Genomic DNA, 23,578 nt, shown 5'->3' with positions numbered 1-23,578 from the left:
ATGATTTTTTTTTTTTTTTTTATTGCATGAATGATGAAATTGTGAAAGATAAAACCAAATTTTTTCAAGAACAGCTCTGTATACCGTCAACTGTTTACAGCTATCTCTCCACTCCAACAATATCAGGACCCATTTTATTTTCGGGATGAAGGGAAGGGCGTTCAGGAGCAGGAACTCGTGGAGTATAGCTTATTTTTAGATATTAGGGTTAGGCACTAGCTTGAGCCATATTGAGACAAATGGGGTCTCAAGACCCCACTTATTTTTCCTCGTTTGATTGGGGGCCAAATAAACTATGTATGTATGGTTTCTTGGCAAATTTTAATGTTTGTGAGGCCAAAAAACGGTAATTTTCATGTAAATTATTACCCTCTATATGCTTTGGCCCATCCCTAAAGATCTTCCCTCATTCACTAGGATTATAGCATGTTTGGATACAGAAGCAGGAGCTGGAAGTGCTTCTAAACTTCTCAGAAGTTAAAAAGTGGATAAGTTAGTTTTGCAAGTACTTGACTTATAAGTTGAAAAGTCAGTAAGTAAATTTGGCAACGCAATAACATAGAAGTCAAAATATATTTGGTACCATAAAATTTATTATTATGAAGAAACCATGAATCATCACTTATGTTGTTTGTTACGAAGCAAATTTATGCGTCCAAACAAACATAATTACGGCATCAGATTTTTTTATCCACAACAAAAATTCAAAAAAACGAGGGAACGGTTTCTTCCTAACTGTTTAATCTTAGGTGTAACTTATCCTTAATCATGCTCCAAAAGATAGGTATTGTTAGTTGAATTGATGTCTTCCAAGTCGAGAAGGTTGCAATACTTCCTTCATATGCGGGAGCCGACGGGGTTGGTGGTGCATTTTGGGATCCCTAGAAGAACAAATAAATAAGCTCTTCAATTGCACTAACTAAGACAGACAAAGTAGTAAAAGCAGCGGAGCTAAATGCATCACCAGTCATACAAGGTGCATTGAAATAGTCAGAAGTAGATAACTCAAAGGACTAGATTTTATGCAGATCATATTTTAGCCCAACTGCCAAATGAAAATTTTAAAATTGAGACTTTAATTATTTTTACTTTATTCTACTGGATATGTCACCTCCAAATTTTATATTTATGTACTTCCACCGTCCCAAAATAAATGAGCTAGTTGTAGTTTGCACAGTTCTTAAGGCAAAGAAGGAAGGGGAGTGTGTTTAAGTATTTTTTTAAAATTATACCCTTATGGATAATAACTAGTACAATTTACAAATGATTTATCTCTTAAAACTATATCACGGTTTTCCGTGAAATTTATATACCGTTAAAAAGCATTTTAAAACACTTGCACAACGAATATAAGTATGACTACCAAATTATACATATTTTTATAGTAACAATAATCAATTAAAATGGTAGTTTTAGAAATATCCTCTTAATTAGAGAGAGAGCTCATTTATTTATGAGACAAAATTTAAAATCAACTAGCTCGTCTAATTTGAGACGGAGGGAGTATTCCTTAAGTTACTCCTACTTAACTGTTTACTTTATGATCACCTTTTTATTTTGTTCAATTCTTTTGCGCATTTTCCTTTGTACTACTTTTTTCACTCCGTCAAATAAAACTTTAACCTTCTTCAGTTAAAAAACTAAAAAGAAAAGCAAACTTCAAAAATAAATAAATTAGGCATCTTGTTCCCCGTTGAAAGATCTTTCCATGCACCAGGCTGATTTGACGAATATACAGCACTGGACTTATGAGAAGGCTAACCTGGACTTTGTCCTACACAGCCCTTCCATCCCACGAGCCTGATTTTTTATTCTTTAATTAAATGTTGTGTTTGGCCATGTTATTATCCCGTAGAAAAAATTAGTCCTCCTGCGTCCGTCCCTGCAAATAACCCTTTGATTATTGGCGTATATAACTACCGCGAGACTCTAGTCCCCAGGGACTTGATTCTTGAACTATTTGCAATGTACATGCATCAACCAAACAGTTATGACAAGTTAGGCCGATTTTTATGGGCATGGCAAGCTATAAAGTTTGTTATTTTTGCACCCACTATGGAGTTGGCTAACTGGCATGGCTAAGTGGCAGATTTTCCGCTTAGCCAAGCAAGGTCAAGTTCTACCGAGCGGTCGAGTCTCGACCGCTCGGTGTTGTTTAGACCAGTATCGGCTTATACTAGGCCGCTCGGTGGAAACAAGACCGTTCGTTAGATCCAATCCAACAAACATAAATTCATATGTCTATAAATACCTAATTATAATTTCATTCAACTCACACCTTCTTCCTATTTCTTAGATTTTTCAATGGCTCAAAATATGCCTATGGCTCAAATCATAAAAGAGTAACATGCGGCAGAAAATCAATGAGTTGAACTTCGAGCTAATGTTCAAAATGAAATAAGAAGAGCAAGAAGTGGAAGAGTTGCATAGAAATGGAAATTTGGCACGTTTGAAGATGAATGCATCCGCAGGAATTATGTTTTCTTCACTAATCATCCAATCGTTGATGGCGCATTACGGTAGATTCCAGTTTAACAATTAACTCGATAAATGAATCAAATAATAAAAAGGGGTTGTGGTTCTTACCTCCAATACGACCCAAAATCCATTCAAGCTATCTTTATCCTTACTCGACCATCACCGAGACTTATGTATAGCTCAGCTAAAATTGCAGAACCCCAATCATAATATGGCGCTTTAGTTAAATCTTCTAAAGAGCCGAGAAAACCAATTAATGTCACTGACCTAACATTAGGGAAAAAACTTGGCCTAACAACCATAACATAAAAATACGTTCAAGCTCGGGATAATCTTCAACTCTGTGTATTCCCTTGGCAGCATAATGGTTCAAAAAAGCCTTCAACCCAGACACTCTTAATCCATATGAGTGTAATATTCCAGAATCTGGCTTTCCTTTAGTATCATTTGAGTACAAGGAAGTAGTTGTTTCCATCTTCCTTCTGATATCCACTTTAATTGGTTAAATTCTACTGTTTGACCCTCACATTTTATTCTCGTCAACATATACAAATCTAGCGGTGTGAACCCTAAAAACAACATGGACATAAAATTAATGTATATATGTGGAACTAAAGTTTGAATCAAACTAAAAATTGAATCTCTAAATACTTAAAAATTGGTTTCTGAACTAAAAATTAAACTATTGAATGCAAAAATAGAACTTACCACACTCGAAATCCTTGAAAAAGAACGTCTTTGCAGTGTTCCACCAACTTTCTACTATAACTCGCACAACTTGAGTCATGTGGTTTTTTCCTTTCATGAAATATAAACGCTGCCAAGGATATCTTCGCAAGGATCTTGAACAGTTTCGGGGAGGAACCCAAACATTTCGGTTATCTCAGACCATCTACCTCTTAGTTTAGGTAAACCAACTCGCACGGAATGATTGGATAAATGCGTAGATAATGCACCAGGTCCAACTAGTTTCCTAACATTTGCGAACTCATTTCCTTTATCCTGGACCCATACGATATCACTATCTGCAGCAAATTTTTCTTTTCCTTTCTCTTTCCTATTTCTTTTTCTTTGTCTATTTGTTTTGGAACTACTCATTTTTAAACAAAAAATAGCTCTGGTTTTCACTTTAGAGAAGGAAAGAAAAAAAAAATTGTGAATGAGAACTGAAGGGAATGGTGGTATTTATAAACGGTAGAGCACCGACCGAATCCGGTCGAGTTTAAATCGCTATGGTGCAAACTTCACCGGACGGTCGCGTTGAAACCGTTAGCGGTGTAGTCTCAACCGCTTAACTTATTTCCCATAGTGGCGCAGCCCAGTTTGCCAGGCTACCTGACATGGTAAATAGATGGGTTAGCCACCCCTTGTAGGAACCCGTCTTACACTTGAATAATTTTTTTTATATCCACTAGGTAGGTATGCCCATCTTGATGACAACGTTCGAACAACCCACCCAAAACCGTATCTATCTTTTTTCATTTTCTTCATTTTCTTCATTTTCAATTCTGTGAATGTTCATGGGTTCTGTGATTAGAGCATGGCTTTCTCTTGTCTTATGTTCACCGTACAAAGGCTACAACCTGAATTAATAGCTCCGGCTAAACCCACACCTTATGAAATGAAGCACTTATCTGATATTGATGATCGAAAAGGTCTTCGTTTTCATGTGCCTACAATTCTTTTTTATCGGAAAAAAGACCTTCGTGTGGGTAGTACTTGCAAGACAGATGATATAGTGGGTGTCATGAAGAAGGCATTAGCGGCTACACTTGTTTTTTACTACCCATATTTGCTGGTAGGCTTAGAGAAATTCCCGGAGGTAAGCTAATTGTTGAATGCACTGGTCAAGGTGTATTGTTTGTCGAGGCTGATGCGGATGTTAGTCTCGAACAATTGGGTGGTGATTTCCTAAAACCTCCATTTCTGTGTTTGGAACAACTTCTTTACTCCCCATCTAATTCTGAAGATATTCTTAACAGCCCTATGTTGTTCATACAGGTAATATGATGGTTTGACAATAACATAATATTGAAATTGTTTGATCGTAAAGGAAATTCTCTAGTGACAACTAACAGCATATTTTGATTTTGAATGATCACAGGTGACTCGACTTACATGTGGAGGGTTCATCTTTGGTTTAAGATATAACCATACTATTTGTGACGGTCAAGGCATACACCAATTCATGAAAGCTCTAGTTGAAATGGCTCGAGGTGAGATCTCTCCATCTATTCTTCCTGTCTGGGAAAGACACTTACTCAATGCTCGAGACCCACCACAAGTCATGTTTGCACATCGCGAGTATGATGTTATACACTTATACCAAATTACAGAGAAAAACTTCCATCTCTTGATGACATGGTTCAACATTCCTTCTTTTTTGTCCCCAAAGAACTGGCAGCTCATATAGCTCCTCATCTGCAAGCATGCACCAACTTTGATTTGCTGACAGCCTGGTTATGGAGATGTCGTATAATTGCACGTGGGAAATTTCACTCACCATTGCCAACAGGATTTTACGGGAATGCAGTTGCATATCCTGTGGCAGTATCGACAACAGAGAAGTTGATTCAAAACCCTTCGAGTTTCTGAGTTAGTGATGGATGCCAAGAATGAAGTGAACGAAGAGTACATTAGATCAACAGCGGATCTAATGACAATAAAAGGGTGACATATCATTTCTACGGTGCGGACGTATTTTGTGTCAGATATTAGACACATGTGGAACGCTGATGAGGTTGATTTTGGGTGCGGAATAGTGTATGCTGGGGCAGCTATAGGTACTAATCCGATTTTTGATTATTGGATGTCAAGCATTTCACACGAATAACATAGGAGACAAAGGTCGTCTGGTACTAGTTTCTCTACCAAGGCTTGACATGAAAAAGTTTGTTTTTGAGATGAATAAAACGGCATCTTTTCAGGCGAATGAGCCTGAGACTTCCAATTTTCAGTCGACATCATTTTATAGGAAGTCGGCCTTGTAGCAGTAGTAGAAAACTTCTTAGAGAACTGTTTTTGGTTTTACTGTGACATTGTTTATAGTCAAGTTTTTTCTCTTTTGAAAAATGAACCGCAAGTCTTTTTTCATTAAATGAAAGACAACTAAAAGTATATTTTCTAACAAAGTTTCTTTAAGGTTTCATATTACTTATAAATATCTACTTAAGCGAATAAACAAAAATCCACATAAGAAATAAACTTCAAAACTTAACCCGGATGAATCTGTGGACACGAGAGAACCCAAACATATAACTAACCTGCTAAGCTTTTTGAGGCTATTTCAAACACATTCTCAGACAGCCCATTAGTTGACAGTATCATCTCCAGTTGTGCCTTAGCAAGCGCCTGTCTAGTCTCATCGTAACGCCTCCACCTCGAGAAGGAGGACACCATACGCGAGGCACCCTGGGGGTTTAATTTGTCAAGTTGCAGTACAATCTCTCCCAAGAATTTGTAGCCTGATCCATCCTTAGCATGGAAATTAACTGGTGACGCACAGAATCCTCCAATGAGCGAGTGCACCTTGTTAGGATTGCGCAAGTCAAAGGCAGGATGCATTAGCAGCTTGCGCACATTCTCGACATTTCCAGGAATGTCTGAAATGGCTTGAAGACCAAACCATTTATCTACAACCAAATAGTCATGCTTCCACTTGCAATAGAAATCAGCAAGAACATCATCACGCGTTGTACCAGGGTTTTGGACCAAGGCTGTTAGAGCTGCAAACTGGTCCGTCAAGTTTGTAGCCGTTCTGTACTCATTCAGAGCAAGTTCAGTGATCTTGGGATCCTCAAGAGAAGCCAGATAGGAAAGAGCGATGTTCTTCAAAGTGCGTCTTGACATATTGGAATGGTCGAAGACGTATGGATCAGAGCTTCTATTGTTTTCCACTGTCTTGAGAAATTCTGTTTTGAGTTCAGTAGCAAGATGTTTCCTGATGAAAGACCGGACAGCATGAACAGCATCAGGATCAGCAATATCCATCATGTCCATGATTTCCCCTTCCCCGGGCAGAGTAATAGCCTTGGCAATGAATTCTTTATCCAAGGTACTATCGGTCAGTATGCTTCTGAACCCATGCACAAAGTCTGCATTCAGAGCCAATGGTTTGTTTTGCTGGAAATCAGCAACTAAACTAAGCATCAAATTTCTAGCCAAGAGTTGCCCTGCCTCCCACCGATTAAACTCATCTGAATCATGAGCAAGAAGAAAATAGAGATCAGTATCAGTAAGATCAGAGTCTAGGCGGATAGGAGCACTATATCCCCGCAAGAGAGATGGAACTGGGCGGTCAGATATTTCAGAGAACACAAATTCTTCTTCCTTATTCTTTATCCGAAGTACTGTAGTGTAGGCTGGCTCCCCATCTTTACTAGCAGCCTGAAGGATTCCATCATGATAAACGGATGTGAGAGGCATATCCTTTCCGTTTGAGTCAAGCAGACCAACTGCCACAGGTATGAGCATTGGTTCTTTCACTGCCTGGCCAGGAGTAGGAGGCACCTCTTGACTGAACTTCAATGAGTATGTCTTGGCTTCCGAGTTGTAGAATGATGTGACTTTCACAGTGGGTGTTCCTGCCTGAGAGTACCATTGCAAGAAATTTGCAAAGTCAGCATCATTTGCATCTCGCATTGCAGCATAGAAGTCTTCACAGGTTACAGCTTGGCCATCATGCCTCTTGAAATAAAGATCCATCCCTCTTCTGAAACCTTGACTTCCCAACAAAGTTTTATACATCCTGACGACTTCAGCTCCTTTTTCATAAACCGTGGAGGTGTAGAAGTTGTCCATCTTAATATAAGAATGTGGTCGTACTGGATGAGCCATAGGACCAGCATCCTCTGGAAACTGATACTTACGCAGAATCGTAACATCTCCTATCCTCTTGACCGAACGACTTCCCATGTCAGAAGAGAATTCCTGATCCCGAAAGACGGTAAGACCTTCCTTCAGACTCAGCTGGAACCAGTCACGACATGTCACCCTGTTTCCAGTCCAGTTATGGAAATACTCGTGACCGATAACCCCTAGAATTGAAGCATAATCTCTATCTAAAGCAGTCTCAGGTGATGCCAAAACCATCACCGAATTGAATATATTCAAACTCTTGTTCTCCATGGCTCCCATGTTAAAATCTGGAACGGCCACAATGTTGAAAAGATCCAAGTCATACTCAAGACCGAAAACATCCTCATCCCACTTCATAGCTGCTTTGAGTGAATACATGGCATGAACAGTTTTTGGTAGATCCTCTGCAGTTGTCCAAATCCTAAGTGACACCTTCCGCCCCGACCGAGTGACGAAATCGCCATCCCTATTCTGCAACTGTCCGGCGACCAATGCGAACAAGTAGCATGGTTTCTTGTGTGGATCCTCCCAAACTGCATAATGCTTACCACCCTCGAGGTCTCCTTCCTCCACGAGATTTCCGTTCGACAGCAATACCGGATATAGTGCCTTGTCGCCTTCAACCCTGCAAGTGTACTTAGCCATGATGTCTGGGCGATCCTGGTAATATGTGATCTTCCGAAAACCCTCAGCTTCACATTGTGTAACAAAATTTCCAGAAGATATGTAGAGTCCCTCCAGAGATGTGTTTTTCTGAGGATATATCTCTGTAACAATCTCTAAAGTGAATCTTGCAGTACCTGGGGGTGATGAGATTGTCAGATTGCGTGCATCCAGGTGGTAATCTTCTTCTTTCTTCAGTTCCTTGCCATCAATTTTGATTGATAGAAGCTTAAGATCCACCCCATCTAACACCAGTGGAGAAGATTCTGCTGCACCTTCAGTTCTTGGGTAAACAGTTATGTTTGAAGAAACGATTGTGTGCTCCTCACCCAAAGAAAACGTCAGATCAACTGTATCGAAGTAGTAATCAGGCTTCTTGTAATCCTTCAAGAAAATCTCCTTAGGGGTTTCCATCTCTGCCTGGCTTGGTTAGGGTTGTTGCTCCTCAGAATTTTGCTGCTTAATCCTAGTAGATGAAGAAAAGAGAAGAGAACTGGAAAAGGGTACTGGATGAATCTGGAGACACTCACTTTTTGACTTGAATATATAAGTCTTCACTATCCTTTTCTTGATCCAATTGGTAATCGTATATTCCCTGCTTTTCCGAAACCTATTCCAAGACTAAGAAGGACATATATTCTAGAATCCCGAGCATCCGGGACTCACAGGTCGACAGCCGAGATGAGATCTGACAGTTCTTGTTACATTGACTGTAAATAAACATGTGTTTCCAGCAGACCCTAATAGTAGTCTTCTTTCCCTGCCATGTAGAACCCTAAAACAGGGTCAACAAAATATGTCAAGAAAAAAAACCTAAATTAACCCCTGCATTAACTTCAACAGATGTAATGACACGCCTGGAATCATGGTGAATGCCTATGTTGTCAAAGGCGCTCTGGGCGCTCGCCTAGGCGCTGAAGGCGCATACAAGTCGGGCGGCGAGCGCCTAGCTGATTAAAACGCCCAAGGCGCAAAATGTAAACCATTTTTTTTCTGGGCACCTAAAGCGCCTCACGCAACATAGTGGCCAAGTGTAGAAGAACATTATCTGATAAGACCAAATTGAAAGTATTGATTGACATGCGAAGGAGTTAAGCCATGGAATTGGGTTCAGCTTTCTTGAGATTACCAACTAAACATGCTGACATACATCAAGAAAAATTCGAAGAAATATGGGCTCGAGAATTGCTAGCTTTTCTCTTAGTATCAGTAGCATAGAAAACTGTGTAGACAAGAATAAAAGTACCAATAATTTCAGTACCAAGAGATTGCATAGTCGCGAAGAAAACAGCTACAGTTACAGACAGTTTCACTGCTACAGTTCAGAAGTAACAGCAGGGTTGACATGACCACCAATACAAGCACATATATAGGCGCAAATTAGAAGAAACCCACAATAGAAATGGCAAATTCAGAAGAAACGCACAACAGAAAAGACCAAATGATCTCAATACAAGAGATACCAGCAGTGCAATACACAAGTACACAGATCATACCACCAAAAGCCCAAGCAATAAAACAAGATGCTTACCAGATTGAGTGAACTCCTGCGCAACTACTGCAGTTTATCTGACAAGTCGCTTGACAGAGACGGTTTCCTACAATCATTGAAAAGAACCCCTTACTACCAAGCTATTTTTATGGTATGAGGACTGTCACTATAAATAAATTAAGAACGGAACTTATAAGAAATTTATAAAAAGAAAAAGGAGTAATATTACTTTTGAATAACCTGTTTCCTGCTTTTTCCACCAAAACTCGAGAATCAGGGCCTATGTCACTGCAAAAGAAAATCCATAATTAACTTAAAGAGAAAGGAATCAATTATCATTCGTTATCATGCTCACAAGCTAAGCGAATGACTGATCACAAGTCATCGAAAGAAAGCATTAGAATGACATTAAATTAAAGAATTGAGATAACAGAATAGAGGACAATTATGCTATGAATTTCAACGTAACCATCTATAGATTAGAATAAACATGTACTTCAGTGGTTGCTACTTGTACAACTTGGAGAAGCCAGTGATATAATAATTACCAGGGAAGTCAAGCAACTGTATAATCTTTGTAGCCCAAATTGTTTATTCTAGCATGTACTAGTGGTTTGAATTACTACTTTTGTAGCCTCTCGTAGCTAAAAACTGCTCTCAACTGCGATCTCCAGATAAAGCCCTCCCAAGATGATTTTATTGGCTATACCCATTACTGCTTAAACATATATTTGCATCACGTTTCAACTCCTAGTTACATGTTTCAATTGCTTGCAATTAACGGAAAAAGAAAAACATTTGCATAATCGATTTTGTTCGAAAATTCTTTGTATCCTTAGCACATATCTTTTCAATTTAATAGAGACCAAAAGCACAGCATTAAGTGTGAAAAGCCCGTAGCTGGAAACAGGTGACTAGAAACTTATAAGGTGCTGTTTTCGGTTAAATTTAGGGTTTGATTTTGACAGGAGTGCTACATTTAAACTTATTCTCTATTTTCTCCTCGGACGTTTCCTGGAGATCTTCCCAGACCCAAAAGTATTCTCTTTCATCATCTAGTCAGAATACAGTTTTTTCCTCTAAATACAACCAATACAAAAAGCAGACTCTCAACATGGAACCATAAATCAACTTACACCTTGTAACATATTCGACAACTAACAACATAAGCTAGTAGATGTGACCATTATTCCTACAATTTCATACAAAGTGATAAAACTACATCAATCTAACAACTCATAGGCCAATCCAAAAAGATAAAGCACGAAAAGCTTCTTATCTCCTATGAGGTTAACTAGCTCAGAAGCTAATCAAGATTCAAATTACATATCAAATTGCAAGCTAATAACAATTCATACCTACCAATACGGTAACTAATAACTTTAACAAGTTATCCAGTTTAACATCATACATTCAAAGCATACAGCAAATACAAATGCCGACTCTCAGAAACCCAAATTGGAGCCAACCATTCAATCCATGAAGTTTTCATCAGTTCCAACAAACTCACAGGATTGATTGGACTGGGTGATCCATTTTAACTTCGTTTCTTAATTGAATTCTATAATCATAACAAGGAAAGAACCCATCGGATAACATTCCAACTCATGTACATATCATCTTTACAAACAGTCAAGATATCAACTCATTAAAAATTTAAGAAAAACCCTAATTTCAAAATCGATATGAACAGCCCTAATTAAAAAATTAAGTGAAAACACCCGAATTTAAAAACCAAGTGAATAAAGCCTAGCCACATCGAATTAAAAACATAATGAAGAACTGCAACAACAACAATATAGAGAAATAAGTTTGGGTATTAACAGAACTTTACCTTTAAAATGTTGCATGAGTCTTCTTCAACAAACTTCTGCATCAATTCCATTTTCTTCACCATTTCTTAGAAAACCAGCGCATCCTCTATCAATTTCTCCTTCACTGGGAAAAAAGGAAAACCAAAATCTCAGTTTCATTTGATAAATGTATAGAAACTGGACCAAAATCTGGCGGGAAATGACGAGATAAAGGATATACCCCGCCTGATTGTAATCTTCCCGCCTTCTGCCTCTGCTATTCTTTTTTCTCGGTCAGCTCTCCTTACTTCTTCTCGAACATAGCTCGTTTTTTAATTCACTCAAAATCCTGAAGGGCAAATTCGTCTTGTTGACGAATATTTTATTTTGCTCGGACATTTTATAGCCAGCGCATCGTAATGAACCACGTAAGAGAGATTTTCATTTCAATGTTTTTATAAGCATTATCTCAACGGATGATAACGGTAAGAAAAACGCTCAAAAACCGTGCAACCAACAGAAGAAAAAAAAAAATATTCAAGCAAATATTCGAAAAATGTGCAAGCAACAAAAAATTTCAAGCAAATGGCTAATCATTTTCAAAAATCTCCCAAAACAACGGGAAATAACAGCCTTTTGCAGTCATGGTTAAGTTGGGACACTTTATGCAAATTCTCCGGAATGTTGTAGGGCTTGTAGCCCATGGATGTGCGGCCAAATATAGTGTTTAGGGTCTTCTTCCTATTTGTATATAAAGGAATATATGGATGTAACACAGTTGATTCTAATTAATAGAAGCTTTTCCTTGCCTCTTTATCTTTCCTGTATTTCCACTGCAACACATTATCATGCACGAGCTCTGTCGTAGAGTTAAAGCTGGAATCCTTGATTTTATTCTCTTCACAAGTAAAGACTTACCTCCTTCATCGATTTCAAGCACTATTTATCAGTAGTTTTTTTGGATCTAAAATGTGATGGAGTTGGAGTTAAAAGGTACGTATAGATTGAATTCACTTCTTATGCGTGTATGTAATAGATAAGCAAATATGATTAAGTTAATTAGATAATATGATGATTCTCTACTTTTGATGTGCATCCATCCATGTCTCAATTTTTTTTTATATTTTATTTAAACACATAACATGTTTTATCCTTGTTTTGTGTTTGCTTCGTCTCTGGTTGCTTGATATTGTGTAATACCTATGATGCATATCTATCACATGTTCATCTCTATTATTGCTTGATCCCATCACCTGTTTCGGTATGATTGCGTCATATATTTTTTCTTTTGTATGATTTTTTTCAAATCAATCCATAACATGTTGTTTATGCTCTATGCTTTTTCTTAGTAAATCTAAAGTCTGTTATATAAGCCATTTGATTTGATTTTTATTTTACTTTATTTTCAATCTGTGCTCACCACTTCATGTTGTTATAATTTGGTTTTGGTATGTTTTAGCAAATAATAGAAACCCATTGAATTAAAAAAAAAATGATTTTTTTATTATCTTCCTTGATTGGAGTGTGATAATGTATAATGTCACTGTAACGGTTTTCTATCTATGCAATGTGCAGTCGCTTGAATTGACCTTTGAATTAGTTAACACAATTCCATCAAACGCTTTTGGAAACTCTTGGACAATTGTAATACTGATAAAGGGTTATGGGTTTGGTATATATCTTCATGAAAATTTAGATAAACATGTTTTAACCATGAACGGAGCCAACACTATTTCCTGGATCATTGTGCTTTACTTTTGTATTTTTGTCTTTGAGTGTTGACTTTAACTGTCCGTTGACCGGGTTTTGATCATTAGAATTTGGACTTACTGAATTACTCATAATTATGAAGTTTGGAATCTTCCCTGTTCTGTAATTGATGGGATAATTTTGTTTTGTGATGATAATTATTCTTGGGGGTTTCTCTGGCGTGAAAATTGAGCGGAATCCGAAAAAAAAAAAAAAAAAAAGGTCAGCTGGCTGCAATTTCTCTGGAGAAGGAGAAGGAAAAGCTGACTCGTCTGTTCCAACTCGTCCCAACTGACTCGTCCGTTCTGGTCCAGCCCTATCATGTTCCGTCATGGTAACTGGCCACGTGCAAGTGGGGTCCTCCATAAAGAATTTTGGTTTTTATTGTTATTTTTATACTATTGAATATGATATCGGCTATATTTGAATGATGTGTTTTGTTCAATTGGTTGTACCGACTCAATTCCAATGTATTCATTTGGGGCTTAGAAGTACTTGAGCACATCACTGGATACTTGACATTTTCCGCCAAATTTGAAACGTTTCATGGGATGTAATCCACTGGCTCGACTATCGAAGAGTCGATATTTTCAAAAGATACTTTGCGAATAAAATCATATGTATTCCAATTTTTGTGAAGAACTCACAAAAGGCGATATGAGTCAGAAAGTTATTATTTTTCTACTTCATCCATGATACTAACGAACCTTTATATGTTGAAGTATGACAACAAGAGAATTATCTATAATAACATATTCAACCTAAAGTACGTGGTTGACATGTGTAGTGAGATTCTCTTGGCCTGTTGAGATAAATAAATTTCTCAAATTAAGCTAAATGTAGCAAAATTGAAAATGGAAAGAACCCCGAAGTAATGAGGGTTAGACGTACCGAATCATATAAAGTATGAGAAAATGGACATATATATCATGGGATGAAGCTAAAATGCAATTCTACCTTCCATCATAAATGAAAGAATTGGAAATGCACCTGGTTATAGGTAGTAGTATATACAATGTAATGTGTGTAACATAGTAGCAACCAATTTTCACATCAATTTTAATGGCAACAAGAACTTTGCCTAGCCAATTGCCTATTTAATTGAACTAGATCAAATGTCTACGCTTATGGAATGGAAAGTACATCATTCCCACAAGACATAAATTCTCTAAAGTAATTGGGATATATTTAGATGAAATGTAACATATATTCAATTCAAAGTAATTGAGTTGAATCCGACTTTTGTTACATAATAAGACCATACCACTTATTAAATCTCTCAAGACTCAATGTCTAAGCTCTGTATGTACTAAAGGATAATCACATCTTGTTAAGTACAAAGGGTGATCATGCATGAACTATTACCTACCTTTTTGAAAATTGAGAATGGATTTGATTGCATCTATAAATTATTTCTACTAAATGTGGAAGAAAGCATATTCTTAGAAAATTAATGTGTCAATCTAGTGAAATGCAAATCACTGGACTTAAATTACTGAATCCATTTTAACCCCAAACAATGAATCGATTGGGATTGATTCATAAAGACTTTGACATAACATAAGGCACATCGGTTGTGACACGATGTTCCGTTTTGAAAGTACTAACACGACCATCACTTCATTTGAGTGTACAAGACAATGAACTAGTAGAATGCGAAGTTACGACATCTATCAAAATCAGTGATTTCTAAAGTTACTAGATTTGCACTGCCTCTCCCCATTATGCTTTAAAGTAAGAAAGAACGCCACTCATCTTACAGAGTCTTTATTTAGTAAAACATGATTGAGACCATCATGTTTTACTTAGATGCAAATGCTAAATAACTCATTCTACAAAGAAATAAAGTGTTGTTAGTGAACATATATCCATGCAGAATGCGGACCATTCAAGTGATTTATGACACTGGTGGATGATTCGATGCATTGAATCAGTTATTGTTCATAACAAACGATGCGTTTAATTTTTGCAAAATTCCTAGCACATATTGCACAAAGAAAAGTGCAAAGGCTCACCACCCTTGTCAATGCTAGAGAATTTGCATCAAAAGGACTTGATGAATATTGCATGTTTAATAAGATCAATATAGAACATCTTATACCCAATGGTCTCGCATATGCTACCATCAAAGGTTACAGATGGTTCCTGACGAATAGGTTATGCGTACCAACCTACCTTTTATTGCTTTGGGGATATGCAATATTACACGCATCTTTACTTAATTCGTTTTTTAACCCAATATTAGTCAACCTTTTCTGCGTACCAGTTGGTAACTGGATTTAAGCCTGACATTCGTGTTGTTACACATTTTTGGTTGCACTATATATGTGCCATTACGACTCCACATCGTACTATGATGGGTCTTCAAAACTGTTAAGTAGTTATGTTGGAAATGAGTTCCCAACAATTATCCGCATTTTAAACCTTTTGGCAGGAGATCTCTTACCGCTAGATTTGCGGATTATCATTTTAACGAGACAGTCTTCCCTTCGTTAAAAGGAGATAAGAAAAAGTATTTTCTAAGGGAACGACGGGAATTGCCGTGGTGTGTTCCCTAATGTGTCTCATATTGATTCTTGTACTCCATAATTGTAAATATGAAGTGACAAAAAAAATAATTGATTTTCAGAATGTACACTGATGTCGCTATAGTGATGAGATCACACATACCATCTGCAAACCTACCTGCAAGGTTACAAATCCTTAATAAATGATATACACCATAGACTCCACAAAGGAAGATGGAGATACCACCAGGTTCGATCAATACTCACCTAGAAAGGAAGTAGATGAGTAAGGCACAACCTAATTTGTATCATTAATGAAATCATCTCATTTGATTGTCTCCGACTATGTCCATGAATCAATACTGGAGGACGCTCCGAAGTTTAATGATTCCAGAGAACAATTAAATCCTAAAGGATTATGAGAACATACACGAGTCAATGGAAAGATCGTGCGAGCATATTAATGATTATTTTTATGTATAGTTGCTCAAGGAAATAGAGCACAATGAGATCAAACCATGTTCTATTTTGATTAATTTCAAATAAATAACATATTTGGCCTACACAATCCAGGTAGAACTTAGTTCTTTGGCAAATACGGGTATTTGGTGTGGTAGTGCTAACCAACCAAGTGTAAAGCCTATTGGACATACATTATTAATTTGTCATAAAACATAATGAGAAGAAAGTAGTCTTAAAGTAAAAAGACTCGCCTTGTGGCGCAAGGTTTCTCACAAAGCCCTGGAATTGTTCTCTTGTAATGAACGTTATAGAGTTCCGCTACTTAGTTAGCTTGGTAATTTCAAAAGGACTTAAAATGCAACATATGTATGTGGTTGTTACGTATCTCTGAAAGAATCAAGATATAGAATATATTTACAAAAGTACTTGATAGCCTTTTGTTACCCAAATTAAGTGACTCTAAACCACAGAGTGCGTTTACAGTTAGATATAACGCTCACTTATAGATTGAAGCAATCATTATCAGGCGGATGTGGTATACCCGTCTAAGTGACTATTTGATTTGGAGGGAATATAGAAGTAAGTTATTTTTCCTTGCGTATTCACAAGAAAGTTCCTGATTTGGAATTGTAGCAATCTATGTCGATGGTACAGACATAATGGGTACTCTTGATGTAATAAGAGGCCTTAAAAGCTATTTGACATTCGAATTTGAGATGAAAAATCTATGGAAAGCTCGATCGAATACTGAGCTTGTGGTATATTATTCCACCAGTTTGCATATGTCTAAATTTTTCAGGCAATTTAACAAAGACATGCATCCTGATAGCACTCCCATGATTAGTCGAGGTTCAAATGTAAGTAAGTGGCCATTTCGTCTAAAGAAAGATGACGAAGATGTGTTGGGAGATGAAATTCCCATATCTAAGTACAATAGACGCATTGGTGTACTTAGTATAATAATGTACTCGATTAAATCTTATATCCTCAGTGAACTTGTAAGCTAGATATAACTTAGCGCCAACAACGTCATTGGAATGGTACAGTGAATGTAATCATGTACTTAAAAGTAACCATTGACATGAGTTTGTTTATCCCTGCAAAGACATAAAAGGAATGATAAAGGAACTACAATCCAAAGGTTATTGATTATGAAGGAACAATAATATCTCTTCTCCAAAGAAAGTAATCAGGGGGAGATATGGTAGACTATTTTCTAAGTCATTACCGATATTCAGTTTCGAAAAGTACATGACTAAAGGAACTGTTTGGAACAACTCTGAAAGTAATCAGGTGGAGATGCCGACATCAGGGGGAGGATCCAAGGATATGATGTCGACATATTTTACTTCGAAATTGAAGATGTGTTGTACTATTTTTCCCTTCGATCGAGAATAGTTTTTCCCAAAGGGTTTTGTCACTCGACAAGGTTTTTAGCGAGATAACACTAAAAACATCAAGTATGTTGAACGTTGAAGACATAAAGATCACGTTGATATTACTGAAAATATCTGAATCAAAGAAATGAAACGTGATACATGTTAAGCAACGCAACTTCCAGAGTCAACAATAAGGTCTTATAAACATTCAAGTCACCAAAGTAAAGTGTTATAAACTCCTTTTGACTGCATTAGACTAATGAAAATTGTCTGACATCAGGGGGAGCATATAATGGTGTGTTGAACTATTTTCCTTTACCGAGGTTGATTTTTCCCACATGGTTTTAATACTCGGCAAGGTTTTTAATGATACAACAACAAACACCAGGAAGTAATTTGTTAACTAAGGCTATTGTCTTTCCCACAAGGATTTTCTGCCTTATGAGTTGTGAAGAAACTAATCAACTTCAACGGGGCAAAATGATCATCTGCAACGGATGACTTTTACTTACATCTGTCACGTTGTACTCTTTTCCCTTCGTGAAGGTTTTGTCCCACTGGGTTTTCCCTTGTCAAGATTTTAATGAGGCAACGTATATGCATCCAACTATGTTCCAAGTTTTCTTAATATTGTACTATTTCTTTAGTACAGGTTTTGTCCCTCTGAATTCTCCTAAAGAAGTTTTAACGAGGCAATTAACTTAAACTCATCGATCTGTGAAGATCGTATTGCATGTGATGAACTACATGTAAAATAAGAGACAATATGTGAAGTAATACATGTGAATAGTTGTACCAAGGTTTTTATCCCATTGAGTTTTTCCTTGTCAAAGTTTTAATGAGGCAATTGAATTCGACACAAGTCATGAAGGAGAGGACGACATTTGAAGAATTGTATTCGAAGCACTAAATGTGAAGCACCGCATATGAAGTTCTACTGGACCGCACAAGGGGGAGTGTTGTAGGGCTTGTATTCCATGGATGTGCGGCCCAATATAGTGTCTAGGGTCTTCTTCCTACTTGTATATAAAGGAATATATGGATTAACACAGTTGATTCTAATCAATAGAAACTTTCCCCCGCCTCTTTATCTTCCCTGTATTTCCACTGCAACACAGAATGATTTTTACGATGCATAACAAAGTTTTTTATTGACCGGAATGAGCCAATAGGTGTTGTGAAAGAACTTTGAACGCATTGTATGCACTTGATTTTGGCACTGTTATAAGGTATTTTAACAAAAGTCATTGTGGTATAGTGGTAAAGTTATTGGATGATGATAGCAGTATCGGTGTGGTTTTTTTCTTTCTTTTGTTTCCTAGTTGCTTGACTTGTAGGTAGTAAAACAATACACAAGTACAAGTTATAAACACAAAAGAGAGACTTGAAGCTGTCTCAATCGATATGATGTATTTGATAGTGCCGACCAAAAGTGTTACTACACAATCATCAGGTTTATTTTCTCAAAACCATAATGACGTAAACCCTAAATTTTACACCGAAATATCAATGTTCATGTGATATCAAGTCGGCATGTTCTGAGTAATTCGAATATTACGACCTAAACAACTATCAAAATTGGTCATTTTTAAAGGATAAAAACCATGAAAACCCTGGGTATTGGTCTATCATACACCACTAACTCCATCAAAAGGCATCATGATCTTGATCATGCGACCTTGATGACCTCTAACAAATATCAAATATCATCATATTTTTAATATATTAGTACCATGACGATGTACACTTTGAAAATCACCATTTTCAATAATTTAACCTAATATAACAATCATAGTGCACAATAGACTTATGTGATCGAGTTTAGATCATCACTTATAGTCTTTTTTTCGTCGTTGATGCGATTTTTTCAGCATTTTCAGGGATTTCAAGCTTGCGTTCCCTGATTTCAAATTTTTTTCCTTACCTTTTTCTTTATATTTGGAGATCCTAATATCAGCAGTGGCATTAGAATTGTTACTTGATTGCTTTGAATCACTCAATTTTTAGGAGATCGAAAACTGATGATTTTGAGATGAATAATGGAGGTTGAAGGAGTGGAAAAGATGAAATTTTTTTTAGGTTTTAGGTTAATCGAGTTTAGATTAAGATCATTTTATAAAATGGGGGTTAGGTTTAATTCTAATTAGGTCAAGGGAAATCAAAGAATACCAAATTTTACCACCCCTTAGCCACCCCTCTAATTAAGTCCATATATATTTTGGTACATCCCAATTAATTTGGGTGTATGCTAATTTTAAATCTTTCAAAAACAAAAGGTATATTAATTTGAATCAATAAATTCACCACCTTATTAAGAATTGCAGTACCATTTGAAATTCCACCATCATGTTATAGCTCACTGTATTTTTCTCACACTAAAATTAAACCGTCGTAGCATATATCAATATACATGCAAGTGCATATTGGATGGTTCGTGTTCAACTATCAGACTAGAGGGTATGATGTTCTGCATGAACCTTGTTTTCTTCCTTTCTTATTTTATTTGCTCCCCTTTCGGTTGGTTTTACGTCAATTTCTATACAGTGTAACTTCTTTAAAAATAATAATCGATAGTATAATATTTTCTTTAAATTGATAAACTTTCATAATACCGATTCGAGGTTTTAGTGCTAAAATACTAATTAAGTTTGATAAAGTCATAAAATAATAGGTTTCAAAAGTTTCTCTTCGACATTAATAGGTCCCAATAATATATAAAATAATACCACTACTATAAAAATAAAAAATAAATTTCATATATACTCAAAATATGATTCGTTATTGGTTTGTTTTTCTTTAAAATCCAAATCAAGTTGTATTTCATCCCTAATAGTTGGTAGTGCACTCAAAAGATCCGGAATCACGTTATTGTATTGCTGCAAGAAGTATTAAAGTGTGATTGATATTTGGAGTGCTTATATTTTTATTGTAGTTAATTAATAATATAATAGTTAATTAATTATATAACATCTCTATAAAATTAGTCGATATTGTACTTAAAATTTACAATTATTGGTCGAGATCCAAACAAGGAATTATTCTATGTTATTTAACTATAAAATAAAAATTTACTATGTTACTGATAATATAATATCTCTTTAAAATTATAAATTTTCTCGGTCTCAAGCCTATTATACTCTAGTTTCAATTTATCTAGTAGTTAAAATTAAGGGCGGAGCTGGAAATTTGACTAGGGGGAAAGCAAAAAAGATTCTAGGATGTGTAAGAAAGTAAATGAGCTTGGAATCCCAATATCTTACAAATTATAGGCTTAGGATCCAGTTGGACTAGGTGTACAACTGTGCACACATGCTTTGAACTGGCTCTCCCTGATTAAAACTATCATTGTAATTTTTTTTACGAAATGCTTGATCTCGACTGACTTATTTGGGAAACAAATAATTAAAAAAAAACGTCACTCTAAATTTAAAAGTTCAGCAACTTTTGCTCTTTTTCTTTCTATCATTTTTTATCTTAATGGGTTTTTCTCTGGCAAAGTTTTGACGAATCAAATTTTGAATGGTGGTCATTCAAAGTATCATATGAAGATAATTTTTGTGTCTAGTCCACCATCATCTGTACATATTCGGCTTGATTAGTCAAACAAGCAGGTCCGGCTTTGGCCCAAAGTTGACGAAGGTAACTTTGGCAGCAAAATTTTGGGGGCATCAAAAGAAGTTTTATCAAAAGGAGGTAACGCAAATAGATTTTGTTAAGAAAACTAATCAATGAGGGAAGCAAAAAAAAATCTCTATCAGTTTGAGAATTTTCTAATATTCATTATTTTTTATAGTATATCAGACATCACGCTGTGTACATATTCTGTTTTTACTGTTTAATTTTTATTCATGGTTTTACTTCACTCGTTTGATTACCAATTTACTAACCGAGTGAGGGTCAACTCACATTTCTACTTTCACACTATCTCACATTTTGGTGCCTTTTTTTTAGTAAAACTTAAAGGAAAGGAGATTTGAAGCTAATATATTGAGATATAAACCTTTTATAAAGCTCCACGTTCCTAACAAAAATGAGTATATTGTGAAACACAAAACCGCATCAATCCACCAAACTTAATTTCATTGGTTGAAAATCTCTTGATTTTCGACAGCTGATTTCCAGAATGATTATGGCTATGTTATGCATTTCGGAATGTGTTAATTTTTGGTAGGAACGTAGAATTTTGTAAGAGGAATATATCTTCAAAGTACTAGCTTCAAATGCATTTTCTCTTATGTTTTGTTTTTAAAAAAAAAACAATCCCAAAATGTAACATAGTGTGAGAAAATACATGTGTAAGGGGATCCCTCCTCTTACTCACCATTCTATTTTGGTTCTATAGTAAATATTTCAAACTAAACATAAGTATATATATTGCTTTACATAATTACAATATTTTTCAATAATATATTCGATTATCAAATTTATTAATCCATTATCCTTATTATGCCATAATTAAATTACTACGCGTAAAAAACAATTTATAACCATATGTACTGCTTGTATGTTTCAAAATTTTAAATAAGTATCGCCTACTAATTATAAATTTAGGAATGTATAAGGCATCATTTTCGGAGTTGTGCTTCCGATATCAACATCTCTGAGGTGGAAATATAGGATACCATGGATGCACAATCGTATATCACCACATGTATGGACATTGCTTGCTTATGTTACCTTTTAGTTTGCAATCTATATAAACCCATATTGGTAAGGTTTTTAAATCACGAATCGTGAAGAAAATTGTTTTCAATTTTTGAGAATTGAATCGCGAATCGAAGATTCTCAATTTATTTTTAAGACTCCTTATATATAATAGTGAATCAAGTGAAACATTTGATAAGTTTCATAAGTACATATTACAACTTCTTCCTTCTTTTTTTTCGCAACCAATACATATTATGCACATGAATCCACAATATCAGAACCTTAAAATAAAGCAACCGTCCACTATTACATGTCAAATATAGGAAATCAGCATTCATTCACATGTTATCAACTGAAGCCTACATCAGTTGTTTACACAAATACCCAACCCTGAGTATATTTTTAGTCATTTTTTTTACTCAAATACTAATCAAACCTACACTCCCAAGTATTTCGACCTCCCCCTATTTTTCTATCTTACTTATTCTTCTCATCTTTAACCGTTAAAAATAACATCACACGGCGGAAACACCTTGATTAGTGCATTCTTATCCTCAACGAACAATATGATTGGGTTGTTGTACAGAAAGATTACAAGAGAAATAATAAAAGAGGAAAACTTTTTCACCCACTTATTATCTCGTTTACTTTAATTTATGTGAAGTAGTTAGGCTCTCCTCGAATGACAAGTAAAGTAGATTATACAACATATATATTTCTATTATTTTTGTGAAATAATACCAAAAACCTATCTAATTTAGTGTATTTTATTGTTAATTTCAGATTAGATGATTTTTATATTCATTGGGTAGGGTATTCCCACCTTGATAAAAACAATCGAGCATCCAACTCAAAATCGTGTATGTCTTTATTTTCCCCATCTTCAACTCTATAACTAATTCCATGGCTCTGTTATAAGAGAGCATTATTTTATTCTATATTGTGTTTAATGCACGAAGGCACCTTTTTGAATTAATAGTTCCAGTTAAATCCATACCTCATAAATTTAAGTATTTGTCAGACCTTGATGATCGAAAATGTCTTTTTCATGTGCCTGCAATACGTTTTTTTACCGCAAAAGGACTTTTGCACGGGTAGTACTAGCAAGACAGATGATATAGTGGGTGTCATAAAAAAGGCATTAGCAGATCCACTATTTTTTTACTACCCAATTGTGCAGGTAGGCTTAGAGAAGTTCCCAGAGGTAAACTACTTGTGGAATGCATTGGTCAAGATGTATTTCCCGTTGATGTAGTCTCAATCAATTGGGCAGTGATTTCTTTAAAACCAACATTTCCTTGTCTAGAACAGCTTCTTAACGGCTCATCTAATTCTTAAGATATTCTCAGTCTCCCTTTGTTGTTCTTACATTTGACAACTTAATTAACATAAAAATTATTTGACGGTAACGTAAATTTCTCGAGTGACAACTAATATTTATTATGATTAGGAATGGTCATAGGTGACTCGTCTTATGTGCGGAGGAATTATATTCAGACGCAACAATATTGTTTCTAAGTCTCAAGGCTTTCAGCAGTTCATAAAAGATTT

The 23,578-nt window shown here is 35.8% G+C and overlaps 1 protein-coding gene and 1 pseudogene across 2 annotated transcripts; one reads left to right on the top strand and one right to left on the bottom strand.

The window, feature by feature from the left end:
* Positions 1-4,010: 4,010 nt before the first annotated feature.
* On the top strand, positions 4,011-5,249 carry LOC113354532 (annotated as a pseudogene).
* A 301-nt stretch (positions 5,250-5,550) lies between these two features.
* Positions 5,551-11,610, bottom strand: LOC113350463 (puromycin-sensitive aminopeptidase-like). 2 transcript variants are annotated; one of them, XM_026594598.1, is made up of 5 exons: positions 11,525-11,610; positions 11,325-11,428; positions 9,720-9,778; positions 9,530-9,596; positions 5,551-8,773 (listed from the first exon to the last, which is right to left on the bottom strand). In XM_026594598.1, the coding sequence occupies exon 5, from the start codon at positions 8,410-8,412 to the stop codon at positions 5,737-5,739; it is 2,676 nt and encodes an 891-aa protein (XP_026450383.1). In that variant the 5' UTR covers positions 8,413-8,773; positions 9,530-9,596; positions 9,720-9,778; positions 11,325-11,428; positions 11,525-11,610; the 3' UTR covers positions 5,551-5,736. The 2 variants fall into 2 exon arrangements, with proteins under 2 accessions (XP_026450383.1, XP_026450384.1); XM_026594599.1 differs by having other exon boundaries at positions 5,551-8,758.
* Between the last annotated feature and the right edge of the window lie 11,968 nt (positions 11,611-23,578).

The sequence above is a fragment of the Papaver somniferum genome, chromosome 2, assembly GCF_003573695.1.
Source record: "Papaver somniferum cultivar HN1 chromosome 2, ASM357369v1, whole genome shotgun sequence".
In the NCBI taxonomy this organism is placed as follows: domain Eukaryota; kingdom Viridiplantae; phylum Streptophyta; class Magnoliopsida; order Ranunculales; family Papaveraceae; genus Papaver; species Papaver somniferum.
The sequence above is the reverse complement of the archived record's forward strand: the minus strand, read 5'-3'. Positions and strand labels throughout refer to the sequence as shown.

What these genes read in the sequence shown, in the direction of transcription:
- LOC113350463 (XM_026594598.1), bottom strand. Translation starts at nt 8,412, where the DNA reads ATGGAAACCCCTAAGGAGATTTTCTTGAAGGATTACAAGAAGCCTGAT.